This window comes from Rattus norvegicus, chromosome 16 (genome assembly GCF_021556685.1).
Source record: "Rattus norvegicus strain SHRSP/BbbUtx chromosome 16, alternate assembly SHRSP_T2T, whole genome shotgun sequence".
NCBI lineage: Eukaryota > Metazoa > Chordata > Mammalia > Rodentia > Muridae > Rattus > Rattus norvegicus.
This window is the reverse complement of record NC_141549.1, coordinates 35,424,407-35,438,858: the sequence shown is the minus strand read 5'-3', so window position 1 is coordinate 35,438,858 and position 14,452 is coordinate 35,424,407. Positions and strand designations below refer to the sequence as shown.

At 39.8% G+C, this 14,452-nt stretch overlaps 2 protein-coding genes and 1 long non-coding RNA gene across 7 annotated transcripts in view; 1 reads left to right on the top strand and 2 right to left on the bottom strand.

The window, feature by feature from the left end:
- The window catches only part of Erich1 (glutamate-rich 1), a gene marked incomplete at its 5' end in the record, with an annotated part of 52,793,804 nt that overhangs the window by 48,225,505 nt on the left and 4,553,847 nt on the right, over positions 1–14,452 (bottom strand).
- Positions 1–14,452, top strand: part of Nek1 (NIMA-related kinase 1) — a 128,705-nt gene that overhangs the window by 1,476 nt on the left and 112,777 nt on the right. For 3 of the 6 annotated variants that reach the window (XM_087587811.1, XM_087587809.1, XM_087587808.1), the window contains exons 1-2: positions 7,272–7,816; positions 13,965–14,112. In XM_087587811.1, the coding sequence (XP_087443937.1) occupies positions 13,996–14,112 (117 nt within the window). In that variant the 5' untranslated portion in view covers positions 7,272–7,816; positions 13,965–13,995. Of the gene's footprint in view, positions 1–2,943; positions 3,209–7,271; positions 7,817–13,964; positions 14,113–14,452 lie in introns of those variants that run through there. The other 3 variants (XM_087587812.1, XM_087587810.1, NM_001106082.4) reach the window with 2 other exon arrangements.
- LOC148000519 (uncharacterized) lies at positions 2,293–7,439 on the bottom strand. Its single transcript, XR_015640308.1, has 4 exons — positions 7,358–7,439; positions 4,285–4,363; positions 3,071–3,168; positions 2,293–2,732 (listed from the first exon to the last, which is right to left on the bottom strand). It is a non-coding gene; the product is annotated as an uncharacterized LOC148000519 (long non-coding RNA).

Here is a 14,452-nt window from a genome sequence, read left to right as displayed (position 1 = left end):
GCAGATGTATTCTATTAGAGTTCTAGAGGCTAAAATTCTGACACAGGTCTCACTGGTTAAAATCAAGGTTGGTCAGGTGGTTTCCTTCTAGAGGCCCTAGGGGAAAATCAACCTTGGTGCTTTTGTAGATAATTAGAAAACATTTGAATTTTCTCAGCTCCTTTACTCCATCTTCAAAGTCTTCGGTGATAGGCAGAGTCCTTCCCTAACCTAATTTATTGATTTAGGGATCAGACAGACAAGGGTGTCTTTGGGGGGAGGTAAAATATGCTACCAGTCCTGGAATACTTAATTCAGCTTTTTACAGCATAACATCTTAGTATACATTCTAATATACCGGAAATACTCAGAGACACAGAAAAGTAATTTATCTGCAAAGGTCGGTTTCTCTTTTAAGTTGGATTTTGCTGTTGGTAGAACTGAGCTAAAGCAGGAATAATAACCAAACCCTGTTAATATTTAGATTGGCTCTTCCCTCCCCATACCAGCCAACTAATTGGTTTAGGTCCCTAAGAAAGAAAAAGGAAAAAAAAAAAAAAGATGAACTCACACTGCAAGTGTATTTCTGCCAAATGTACCATAACCTGTCCATTAGTCTTCCTGGTACCTTGGCCAAAGGAAGATAAATAAATAGTGCCTACAACCTGCGAAAGGGCTAAGTCTTTCCCCATGTCAGTAGTTTTCCTGCTTTGAGAGTACCGGGTTGTATTTTTTAAAACCTGTCAAAAGAAGCCAAAAGAGCACCAGGAAGCACATGTGTTTCCTCTGGATTATTCCTTTTATGCTGCTATGGACTTTCCTTGAAATAAGAAACCAGGTGCACACATGCCTTCAGTCCCAGCACTTGGGAGGAAGACAGAGGCAGCGATCTCGGTGAGTTTGAGGGAAGCCTGTTCTAGAAAGAAGGGAAGGAAGGAAAGGGAAAGAAAGGAAGAAACCAGAGGCTACATGTAGCTTGGTGGTAGACCATTTGCCTAGTGTGGATAAGACCCTGGATTTCTATGTCCAGCACCACGCAAGAACAAAGCAAACCACAGGAGACTCTTAGCATAAGTCTACCTTTATGATTTTCTCCTGACACCAGCAGTCTTGAGGATGTAGTAAAATATGCCTCTTTCTCGTCCTTTGTCTTTTTTACCCCTAAGATAAATCCCGTTATCCTGAGCAGCTTTGCATGCCTGGTTACTTCTGAGGCCCGTGGAAAAGCAAAGAATTTTCTAGTCTTAGATGATTCTTTTCTACAAAATCCTGCCTTGCATCATAATACAACCATGTTGTCAAAAACAGTCATGAAATGATTCCTTTCTCATTTTGTGCAGCCAAAGCCTCAGTCTTTCAATAGTGCACGGAGGTGTAGCCTGTGACCCCAGCCCTGTCAAAGGGCTAAGTCTTTAGCTTAGGGGAGCAGAGATATGAGGCTTGCCACAAGTTTAAGGGCAGCCTGGTTACATATAGTTGGTATAGTGAATTCTAAACCAACCACGGGTACACAGGGAGACCCTATCTTGAAAAATATAAAAATGGATAAAATTTAAAAAATAAAACGAAAAACAAAAGAACACCCTGATATTGAATTGTGTAACAGTGTAAAGAGTTGGCGAGTTGGTGTCTCTTGTTTTGTTTCTGCTATTGTGCTATCATTGCCTCCCATGCCACACTATGAGTTGCTAAGGTTACAGGAGCATGCCACTACCCACCACGTCCAGCTTAGGTTCCTGGGCTCACACTCATTGTTAAGGTGCTTTTGCCCACTCAGCCATCTTGCTGGCAGTAGTATTTCCTCTAATAGGTGTTTGTTTCAAGAAGGTGCTACCCTCATGAGAGGTCTGCTCTCACAGACTATTTCCATAGCAAGTTGTTGTAAAGCAAGGTCAATTCTCTTGCTTTTTCTCCATGTACCTACCTGTTTCTGCTCTATTTCCATGTTAAGATGGAGTTTCTATATTATGACTAGCTAAATAATTTTTCCTTAAAAGTTACTCCCTGTCAGGTAGTCATTCTATAGCAACAACAGAAAATGAACCAAGACCTCTGTAAAGACCAGTAAAGACACTGAAGAGAAATATAGAAATAAATGCAATATAAATGGTAATATATGAAATATTCTATCTCCAGTCAGTGACAAAGGAATATCTAGTTTCCCTCCAAAAAGAATACAAAGATGGTTTTCATGTGGTAATTACAGGAAGTAATTTCAGATGAATTAAGGCTCTAAAGCAAAAGAAAATTTAAGTTATTTCATAACTGGGGATTGAGGATCTGCATGGCAAGAAAGGAGACAGACTGACAGGATTGACCATATGTAATTTAATTTTTCCATGGGGCCAAAGACACCATAAAGAAGACATTTTAGTGAGACGAGCAGAAAACATTAGTTTTTATTCCATGGCAAACTATTAGCTTCTTCATTTCATAAACAGATTACCTAATCTTTTTTATTATGTTTTATTTTGTTATGATTATGATTTTACTATGATTTGATTTTTATTATGATTATGATTTTATTTTATTATTATATTTTACTATGATTATTACTTTATTGTTTTATTTATCATGTGAGTGTACATATGTACATTATAAGCATTACCTGTGGATGTCAGAGGAAAACTTGTGAGAGTTCTCTTCTTCCACCAGCTAGGTCCTTGGGATTGAATTCAGGTCATTGAGATTGGCAGAATGCACCTTTACTGGCTGAGCCAACGCAGCACTAAACTGACTTCTAGTAGCACAGCCTATGAAAGGCAATCGAGGCAAAATCAAGACAAATACACAGGGACTATGAGTCCACTTCTAGACACATTTTGTATAAAGATAACCCAAGATATTGAACATAACTTCTAAATATGGTGGACATTGATTCTCACCCCAATAAATGTTGCCTCTCTGTATGCCTTTTTGTTTAAAACCAAAAACATGACCCAAATGACACCAGACTTTTTTTAGACCTAGGCTTCAAAAGGATTGGCAACTTCTGCCTTATTTGAAGGCAGCTGCTGTGGAAAAACCATCACTGATGTCACCATGCCGAGAGCAGTCATGTGAGGAGACTGGAAGACACCAAGGATCTTACCATGTGAATGAAGCTTTTGGGAGCATCAAGGGAACTGTAACCACTAACTGAGATGCTAAATGCATGATCTTCATCCAGGCTGTGGAGCAGCAGCAGAACTACAGGGTAGAACCATCGTTGAGTGCCAGTTCACATAATGTGAGGCCCCTAATTTTTAAAGATAATTTGCTATCCAACAATATGTATCCAAAGTATAGCAGTGCTAAAGTGGGAGATGCATACATACATACATACATACATACATACATACATACAAACAAACATTCATTTGACTTAGTAAACCTGCCTTTAGGAATCCCTTAGAAATAAAAGTGTATTAACACCATCAAAGAAACCTTTTTTTTACAGCAAATGGAGACCATCACAGAAAACCAGAAATGGGCACAGTACAGAAATCAACGGATTGTGGGGAGCACAACCCCAATGAATATATCTACATCCATGATTCAAAATATCTCAGAAGGGGATGGAAAGATTGTAAGAGCCAAAATTCCAGGAAGTCATCTATGAAATGGACTCTCCTAGAAATGGCTTTATAACAACTAGGACAATGGTAATATCAATGGACATGCTGGAGTGGGGAGCAGAAAATTTCAGTGGTGTTTCATCCCTAGACAATGAGCGACAGCTAATGACTGCTGGAGAATTACACTCTCCAGGGAAGAGCCCCTTGGTTGGATATTAAATATAGAGTGGTCAGCCTTGAAGCCATATACATACAATGAACCAAATAAGTTCTGTTTACATATATCTGTGCATACATACACGTAACAAGTATAATTAAAGAAGCCATCAAGTTGAGGGAATACATGGGAGGAGTTTGAGTGAGGGAAAGGAGGAGGAAGTGGTGTAATTTCATTTCAATTAACATTTTTTTAAAGTATACGATATGGTTAGAAACAAGTAGATTTTAATACATCCATATCATGAACTGTTTTTTGCAAGTGTGTTGTGTGTGGCATGTGTGTTTGAATCTATGGGCAAACACGGAGAGGTGTACATTATTATGTGCATATAGAAGCACAAAGATGACATAAGGTATCTTCCTCAGCTGCTCTCTGCTTTCTCAAGGGAAGGTCTCTTAGTGGTTATGGACTTCACCAATTCCAGCCAGCTTGTCCATGAATAATCTGTCTCTGCTGGGACACAGGCAACCAACAGGACTATCCAGTCTTTTTACATGGGTTCTAGAGATCCGAACTACAGTTGCTTACAGCAAGCATGTTATCTGTTAAGGCTCCTCCCCAGTCTGCTGGTCATGGAATCCTCATATTGACAGGAGTTTGATGTTTTCTAGAGAGATGTTCAAGATATATTGTTGAATTATTTATGTGTGTACCATATACCATAAATAGATGTATCTTAACTCATTTTAAAAGATTAGTACTACTATGCATACATACATGAGTATTCTTTATGAACATAGAAATATTTTTGTACACTTGAGTACTAGATTGTTCCAAGGAGCAAAACTACATTTGTTTAAAAGGAATATCCACTAGAATACTTAAGAAGACTAAAACCTAGTGACTTTTCCTTTCTAATCCCTTCTTTCCTCAAAAATACATCAACATAACAGGTGAAATAACAGTAAAAATGGATCCTATTTAGCTTTGGGATATTTCACTGTTTAAATATCTTGTGACCGAATCAATTTTGGTAGACAATTAAATGGTTTCTAGGTTATCCGCTTATCATAGTCAATTCCACATGTTCCTTTTTGGCTCCATGCTTCAGGAAGTGAAATTCTAAAGTGAAGAGTGTACACATTGACAACATGCTTTTAGAAAGACTAGCAATTTCTATTCCCAGCAACAGCTTGACAGCTGCCTAAAGCATTATCTTCAGACATAACCAACTAGCCATTCTCTATGCAAGCCGCAGAAAGGGGTTTACTTAGATTAGCACATGGCAGTGTTGCCCCCTCACTTTGCCGGACAGCGTTATGTGGATAGAAATAGAGTTGTTCTTTAGATAGAAAAATTCCTGCCAGCTGGAGTTGGATGGGGCTAAAGATTAGAAGCAAACACATATGGAAAATAAGTCTTTTGTACTTGTGTGGAGATTGAAGAACTGAATCTTGGGCTGGAGAGATGCTCAGCGGTTAAGAGCACTGACTGCTCTTCCAGAGGTCCTGACTTCAATTCCCAGTAGCCACGTGGTGGCTCACAACCATCTGTAATGGGTTCCGATGATGCCCTCTTCTGGTGTCTCTGAAGACAGCAACAGTGTACTCATAGACATAAAACAAATAATAAAAAAACAGCTGAAGCTCAACTTTTTTTTTTTTTTAGTGTACTAGCTTGGGTGATTTGCAGTGTCACTATCTGGCAAAGAAACCCCTAATCTATTTCCAAGTTAGAAATAATTATAAGCTCCTGAACCTAGAAAAATTGTCTTGAGTGTGTGGGGTGGGGAAGGGATGGGAAAAGAGAAAGAAGGAGTTCAAGTTATCCTATCTAAATCATCTGACCTCAGATCTCAGGCAAGGTCTGTGCAACCTCTGTAGAGTCAACACATGAATGGACAACACAGTCAGCAACTGTGGCTGTATACAAAGACACTATCCTGTTCCTGCTGCAAGTGTGGACTTTCTAGGAGTGTCATCCACTAGTTTACTGAGTAGAGCTACTCAGGATGACACTAGGTTTGTTCTCAACTGTTTCAATTCCTGCACCGAGTGTTTTTTAGTCTGTTGTACCACCGTCAGTCCCTTTAGTATAAAGCATACACACAGTAAACATAAAATATTGTAACTTTGTATGTTTTTAATATGCAATCCTTCATTTCATTTTTATTTTGTAATTTTTTCGACTATTTACTTATCGTTAGAGTTTAGTTTTACCCCTATGAGAGTCTTGCTTGCAAGTTTTTTTAAAGCATCTTTTTTCTTTAAGATTTATTCATTTATTATATATAAGTACACTGTCGCTGCCACACCAGAAGAGGGCATCGGATCTCATTACAGATGGTTGTGAGCCACCATGAGGTTGCTGGGAATTGAACTCAGGATCTCTGGAAGAGCAGTCAGTGCTCTGAACCGCTGGGCCATCTCTCCAGTTCCCTCCCTCCCCCTTTTAAAAAAAGACTTATGTATTTATTCTATATAAGTACACTGTAGCTGTCTTCAGATACACCAGAAGAGGACGCCAGATCCCATTACGGATGGTTGTGAGCCACCTTGTGGTTGTTGGGACTTGGACCTCTGGTCAGTACTCTTAACCACCGAGCCATCTCTCCAGCCCTGTAACTTTGTATTTTAAAAATTAAAGATAAAACTGCTTCGTTTTATTGCACAAAGCACTGTGCCAGTGCTTGCAGAAGCCAGAGGTTTATTGTGAGCTAACCAGACCAGGGTTCTGGGACTCAATCCCTGATCCTCTGTCTTAACAGCTGTTTCTCCAGTCCCTCAAAATAACTTTTTAAAAGGCTTTGCATTTAAACAAAAACTACTTGTAAATATTTGGCATCCTCAGTTAAGTAATGAGCACTCAAATTAAAAATACCTTATCTGTGTACCGCGTGGGAAAATTAATATGCTTTCTTCAGTCTGAATCCTATTCCCGAGCGAATTTCCCGCCTTCACTCAGCCTAATTCTTTTACATTTTTCTACTAACACCCCTCTCTCACACCCTCCTTCAGTAACGCAAGCTCTCCTCGTGGTACTTGGAGTGTTTAACCCCTGGAGTTCCTCCCGTCTCCACCAGCCCCGCCTCGAGTCCTCCGTGCTTGCACCTATGCACTTGTTCAGTCACCCCCTCTAGTCTCCCGACTGCCTAGCAGCTTTGGCTGAAACACTCTCAGATGGCCCCACCCTTTACCGATGCCCTGCCCCACTCCCTTAGTCCCTCCCCGATTTTGCCTTACGCCTCCCCGGCTTACTGCGCCTAGCCCCGATTCCGCCTAGCCCCCATTCCGCCCTTTCTAGCTTGCACCTATCCACCCTTTTCTTCCTCGCCTTCTTTCTCCTCTAGGCCCGCCTCTGGTCCTCCACGCTCCCCGCCAGCTCAGCTGCTTGCTGTTGGCCCGGCCCCATTCGCTTTCCTAGTCCGTAACCCCGCCTTTCCCAGAAGCCCGCCCCGCTAGTCCCGCCCGGCCCTTGCATCTACCGCGGGTAGGCTTGCCTGGCCCCGCCCACCACGCTTCCTGGCTCCTCCCCTGCAGCACAGCTACAAGTTGACTCTTGCGCGCTGACGTCACACGCCAGCGACAGTGACGCGCGGGCCGTTCCCCTTTCCTCAGCTGTACCGCTATGGTTTCAGGGCGGCAACGTGCGGTGTCCTTACCTTGAGCCTGTGCAGTTCTCCGCACCATAGTCACTGTGGCGAGGCGGAAGGACTTGGGCGGAAGGTAGCCTTCCAGTCCCACACGCTGCGGGTCCGCGCCGGTCCAAGCCACCTCGACCTGTGAAGTTGGGGGCGGTACCCAGGAACTCACCCTGTGCAGCCGCCGTTTCCAAGGGGTCAGGAACCGCTGTGTTTGTTTCGTCCGCGTAGCCAGGGCCGGTCCCAGAGCACTGTGCCTGACCCGACGGTGACCAAGCCTGACGCGTCAGCTAGAGACCAGTGTCAGGTGTAGGAGTCGCAGTCTGGGCTGCTGGGTAGACTTGGCTTTCTCTTACAGCATGTCATTTTCAAAATGCACCGTGGTGCCTCTGCCTTAAGTCCTATAGGAAGACCCTGCCGCATTTAGACTGGTGCTTATGGTCGTCACTGTTGTTCTGATTCAGGTCCCGTGTCATTGAGGTGAGTTGCACGTGGGGAAGTAGTGACAAGCAGAACGGTGAATTCACCGGGAGTGAGGAGACCTGTATAGATCTTAAGTAGAATGATTGAATACTCGCCTTAAGTGTTTGCACTTAAAGCACCTTTCTCTCCTTAAATTGTTAACTGGGAGGACCTGTGTTTGGCTCAAAGCAATTCTTTGGTAACCTAAAAGGATAACGCACTCTTAATAGATAAGCTAATCTAAGTAGGTGATGTTCATTTAAATAGATTAGATCTTAACTGTATATTTAATGAGAAAAAAAAAGCAGTTAGCTGATTACCCTAAAACCTAATGTATCGCTTCTCTTTCCATGGTTTGACAGAATTCCCGTGTGCAAAGTATTAAAAGTTTTATTAATAGTTTATAGTTTCTTCCCTTTGGGAAGGGGTTCTGGGGATTGGATTACAGGACCTCAGTTTTGCTAGGTAGGTGATCTGCCACTGAGTTATATACCCCACCCATTTTTTTATTCTTTCCTGTATGAACTCCATAGAAGGAGAAATATTATTGCCTACATAAATCACATCGGAAATGTTTGTGAAGGCTTAAAAGCTCTAAGCTTTAATGATGGGCTTTGTTTATGCTGTAGTAAGTAGGGATGATGGGTAGCAGCCAGACAGAAAAAGTAGTTCCTTGTTTCTAGATTCTAGGATCTAGAGGTCTACATTTAAAATTGCCTCTTGTTCTGTTGAAACCTGAGTAACTGATTTTGTGGCAAAACTGGTTTTTACACATTAAAAGAAGTCTGTTAGAAATCTGATAAAGGCTGTGAAACTTAACCACAGTTCTTTTGAGGTCGTGTTACTAATCCATTGGCACTGTAGTCCAAGTAGGTTTTACACTCCTAGTCTGCTTTCTTGTCTAAATCGTGGACATGATAGCTTTCGCACATAGAAAATGTCTCTTTGCTTGTTGCTTATTTCTCCTATAAACTCCTTGGGTGTTGTCTGAATATATTTACTAAGAAGAAAACACACTTAAAAACTATTAGCAATTCTCTATTTTGTTTTCTAATGTTTCCTCATAATGAAAAGATAGAGAATTTTCCTTCCTGAGAAAGCACATTGACCCCTTTCTACAACTCAGGCTGTCTCTATTGATTTGGAAGAACCATGTCTGTAGATTTTTGTCTGCAGACAGTACCAGACAACTTCTTGGCATCTGTTGTCACCTATTCCTAATGTTTACCTTTGGAATAAATAGCGTGTCCATCAAATATCTGAAACAGCCAGTGCTTAATGTCTGTCATTGTGTGTTTTCTTGACCGATGGAGATGCAGTTTTAAATTCCTATACTATGAAAATTTTAATATGTGGTTCATAATATTGTATCAAACATTACTTATTTGAAACAGTTCTTACAAAAATATAAAGGAACCTATCTAATTTGACTAGAGTTGAGGAATATTTTTTTCTAGAGCATAATTGATATACTTAAAAAGAAGCAAGATATTGTAACACAAATTTAAATGTTAAGGTGAAATGTTTGGAAATGAGAAATCGTTCAAGTATGTTATTTTTCCCAGTACTAGAGATTAACCCACGGGACTGGTGCATAGTAGGCAGATGCTTCTGCCTCCAACCTATACCCCATCCTGTTCAATATTTAAGTAGGGCCAACAAGATGGACCAACAGATAAAGGCACTTGCCACCAAGCCTGATGCCTGATGACCTTAGTTCGGTCCCCTTGACCTACTTACATAGTGGAAGAAAAAAAAACAAATGCCCACAAGTCTTCTTAGTGTACACACACACACACACACACACACACACACACACACACGTGTGTGTGTGCAGTCTCTCTCCACATAAACTAGTTTTTTTTTTTAATTTAAATAGGAGAAATTGCTCTGTATTCTTATACCAGTATACAATCAATATATAATCAGTATGGCTGATTACCATTTACTTTTGTTTTGACTCAACTCTAATACAAAAGACTGAAGACTTCTCAACTCTTCATCTCCCTTCTTTGGAAGCCATATTACTAGTTTGTGTCCTTATCGAGGTATTATATACTTGTGGGTTTGTGCGTAAATAGATATGTACATAAATAAATGTAGCTATGAATATATACATGTTTTCCTTTTGACACCAAATAGAGTGTTTGTTAGTTGCTAACTTAATACAAGTCTAGATTTATCTTAGAAATGGGTTTTCCAGTTGAGAGACTGCCTGCATCAGGCTGTCCTGGGAATGTCTGTGAGCAGTTTGATTACTGATTGGTTCAAGAGAGAGCTCAGACTTCTGTGAGTGATGTCATCCTTAGGCAGGAGGCCTTGGGTTATATAAAAAAGCCAGCTGATGCAGGAGGTATCTTTTATTTTATTTCATTTGAAGTAGTTTTCTAGTATAACAATTTACTTATAAAGTCCTACAAGTATGAAGTTGGTAGCTCATGTTTTCCTTGTGATAAGAGAGGATTGACTGCGGAAAAGGAGAGCTTGTCGTGTGTTTTAAAACTCATTATTTGATAATGATAATTATCAATTGCTTAATTAGAATTATCTTTCTTCATCTTTTTTCTTACCTAGGACAGTAGATTTGGCTTTATTGAATTAGAGCCCCAGAGCCTAGTGTGTGGATGGCAGTAGAATGAAATACTAGGCACTAATAGCTTCCGCCTTGTCGGTATAGTCCCTAGTACAGAACTGGCAATTACATTTGGATGAAGAGCCAAACTGACAAATTTTGTTTTTTCCTCTCTTGCCAAAAAAATCCCAAAACAATGACAATTGTGAAATAACCTCATTATGTAGTTAAATAGTTATCATTTAATGTGATTTTCTTTATGGAGTTGAGTCTTTAAGATGAGTTTATCATGATTTGCTCTCTAAGTAGCTCAGTAATATGATACATTAAGCTTCCATGTTCTGGAGATAACATTAAATTTTGGCCGGTTTCCAGATAGCCATTACACTCTGCTGGTTGATTCAATGTAGACCATATTTTCTCCTCTGCCTCACTGTTGATGGCTGAAGCTTTATGATAATTCCTCTTTCTCGTAAGGTTGCTAACATCATTCTCGATATAGAAATGGGATCTGGTTATAATGTTTTTTAAACATTCTTTGTCATGAAATTTCATAAGCACTAATTACTAATTTTACTACAGGCTGGATGTCAGTTTTCAGGACTATATTAAGAATTCTGTAATTTAAGAAAATTGAGTCTTTTTAAAAGTGAAATTGCTATCACCAGATGGAAAGGTGAAGAATCTAGTAGTAGTTCTGTTCAGAAGGCTGCTCTCCCGTCCTGAAAAGTATGTTCTAAAGGCAGTGAAGGAGTAGATGAGCTCATGAGAAAGAGAGAAAGCAAGCAGGCAAATAGCCATCTTCTGTTTCTGTGGACCGTCACTAGGAGGTGTGGCCCAGATTTAGCATGGGTCTTCCTATCTTAAAATAATCCAGATTTGGAGTGGGTCTTCCCACTTCAAATGCTCAAATCAAGAAAAATCCCTCACAGGTGTGCCTAGCTGCTTGGATTTTTCAGTTGATGTAATCAGTTGACAACCAAGATTAGCCAAGTCAGTAACAGCTTTATCTTGGTTGGTAATCTTTGAAGAAGTATGGCAATCATATCAGTTGATATTAAGATGGGCATGGTGGTACATGCACACTTGTAATCCCAGTGTTTTAGAATTAGGGGGGAGGACAGTTAGTGTGAGGAAGGTATGACATTAATAACCCGCCTCAAAAATAAAGTTTTTATCTTTATGACAGATAAGGATCTCATTAAATAATGAGGTTTTCCAAACTAATAAAAAAGGCTGTGCAAGTAGAAATGGGAAAAGCTCATGGAGAAAATACAAATGTTCAATAAATGTGGAAGAAATTTTCAGATTTATCAATAAGAAAAAAAATTGAAAGGCAACACTATTTGTCTCATCAAACATCAGCAAGAACAAGAACATGCCACATTCCTCGGGTAGTTAGTACATTGCTTCAGTTTCTCCTCACAGGGTTAGGTACATTCTTTATCTATATTGTCAGGTGAACTGCAGACACAGACTTCAATAGTGCAAGTTCTTAACCTCCCTAATGCCGCGACCCTATAATACAGTGTCTTATGTTGTGGTGACCCCAACCATAAAAGTATTTTTATTGCTACTTCATTACTCCAATTTTGCTACTATTATGAATCATAATGTAAATATCTGATATGCAACCAATTGGAAAGGGGTCTTGATCCACAGGTTGATAAACACTGGTGTAAAGGCATGTGACAAGTAAAAGAACCAGGATTTAGGCTCTGTCTTAGTGCTCTATTGCTGTGAAGAGACACCATGACTAAAACAACTTTTTTCCCCCTTATTTAAAAAAAAAAAAAATTGGGTATTTCTTATTTACATTTCAAATGTTATTCCCTTTCCCAGTTTCCTGTCCATCAGCCCTCTAACCCCTCCCCCTTCCCTTCTATAAGGGTGTTCCCCTCTCCATCCACCCCCACTTTACCCACCCTCCCACACACAATCCAAAACAAGACAACTCTTATAAAGAAAGCTTTTAGGTGGGGGCTTACTTATGGTTTCAAAGGGCTAGTCATTATAGCGGGAGCATTGCAGCAGGTGTGAAGACAGCATGATACCAGAGTAGTAGCTGACACTTTTGCATCCTGATTCCCCATTGGCAGGCCTTTGAGAGGATGGTGTGGGGCACTCGGTTTGCTATGGGCTTTTGAAATCTCAAAGCCCACTCCCAGTGACACACCTCTTCAAACTAAGCCATACCATCAACAAGGTCACACCTTCTATCCTTCTAAAGAGTTCTTTGGGAACATTCTCACTTAAACCACCAGAAGCTCCAAGGTTCTACTGCTCTTTTTAAAAAATAGAGTTTATCATAATTGTGTGCATATGTACATAGTGTGTTTTTGGGTGCAGGCATGTATGCCATGCTCAAGTGTGGAGGTCAGACAACTTGTGGAGTTTTCCTTCTTCCAAGGATCAAACTCTGGTCTCCAAACTTGCCTAGAAAGTGCTTTTAACCTAGTGAGCCAGCCATCTTGCTGGCCCTGATCTTTAACTTTTTAACCTCTGTTGCTCCTCTGATATTTTTATAAAGAATACACACTGTTGATAAGAATATCTAAGAATCGGCATTTTATACAGTATTGGTTACAGTGGTAACTGTTTACCAGTCTAGTTGGCAGCATGAACCTGGGAGAGCAAAGGCTAAAAACGAAGCAGACTGAAGTCTCATACAATAGCCAACTTTATTCAGAGCCTCAGATAATGTATACTTTGAGGGTTCAGAGTAACATGAGTAAAGTGTACAATCACAAGGTCAAGCCACACATGGTAAAGGCATGCTTTTCTATAGAGGCACATGAACATCAACAGCTGAAGAAAAATCCCCCCTATCTGATGCTCCTGGAGGAGCACACAAACACATTCCAAGAACAATTCTGTGTTTTGAAGAAACTGACATCACAGGACTCTTGTCTTGTTTTCTGGAGTTTTCTCATAATCTCTCAGAATTCTCACAGGACTCCATTCTTGTACTGTGTTCCAAAGATAGATATTTCTGCAAGATGCTTGAGTAAAATGTTTGAAAGCTTTAATATTTCTTTGATTTTAGTTTTCATCCTAAGAAAATCCTTTCAATAAATAACATTAAAACATAAGTACAGAAAATTTACCTGAAATTGTTATTGAAACAACTTTAAAAAATTGTGTCTTATTTAGCCTGTATTCAGTTTTTTAAATAAACATTTCTTTTTTAAGATTTATTTATTTTATGCATATGAGTACACTGTAGCTATCTTCAGACACACAGGGAGAGGGCATTGGATCCCACTACAGATGGTTGAGAACCACCATGTGGTTGCTGGGAATTGAACTCAGAACCTCTGGAAGAACAGTCAGTGCTCTTAACCACTGAGCCATCTCTCCAGCCCCAACCTGTATTCTTTTTATTAAACAAACTCAATAATGCTAGTGATTCATGTAGGCAAAAGATTGCCTTTATGTGTCTGTACTGTTAGTATTGGATGTTTCAAAGCATTATAATAAAGCTGAAATAATTTCTTTTTGTTTTGTTCTAAGTTATTTGACTTTCAGTCAAGATCCTAGATATCTTCTTGTTAAAACTCGCTTAATCTCTGTCAACTCTTTCTTTGTGTGTAGCATATGTATAAAAATGCCTTAATAAAGAACCATGGAGAAGTATGTTAGACTACAGAAGATTGGAGAAGGTTCATTTGGAAAAGCTGTTCTTGTTAAATCTACAGAGGATGGCAGACATTATGTCATCAAGGAAATTAACATCTCAAGAGTAAGTACGATTTTAGTTAAGTTGCACAAGTAATCTGGTTATGATGGGACATTTTAACCTAATGAGAAAGAGAGCTGTAATTCCACTGAGGACCACTAATTTCTGAGGGATCTGTGTCCTTTCATATTTTTTCTGATATGGGCCTGTACCAGTATATAAAACATATACTAACTGTCGGTAACTTCATCTAGATTGAGCACCCTGAAAGAGTTTCACTTACAGATTCACTTCTTCCTTTTTTAACTTTCAAATTTGAGAAAGTAAGTGTGTGTGTGTGTGTGTGTGTGTGTGTGTGTGTGTGTGTGTTATTGAACTGTATTAGTACCACTTTTAACAACTT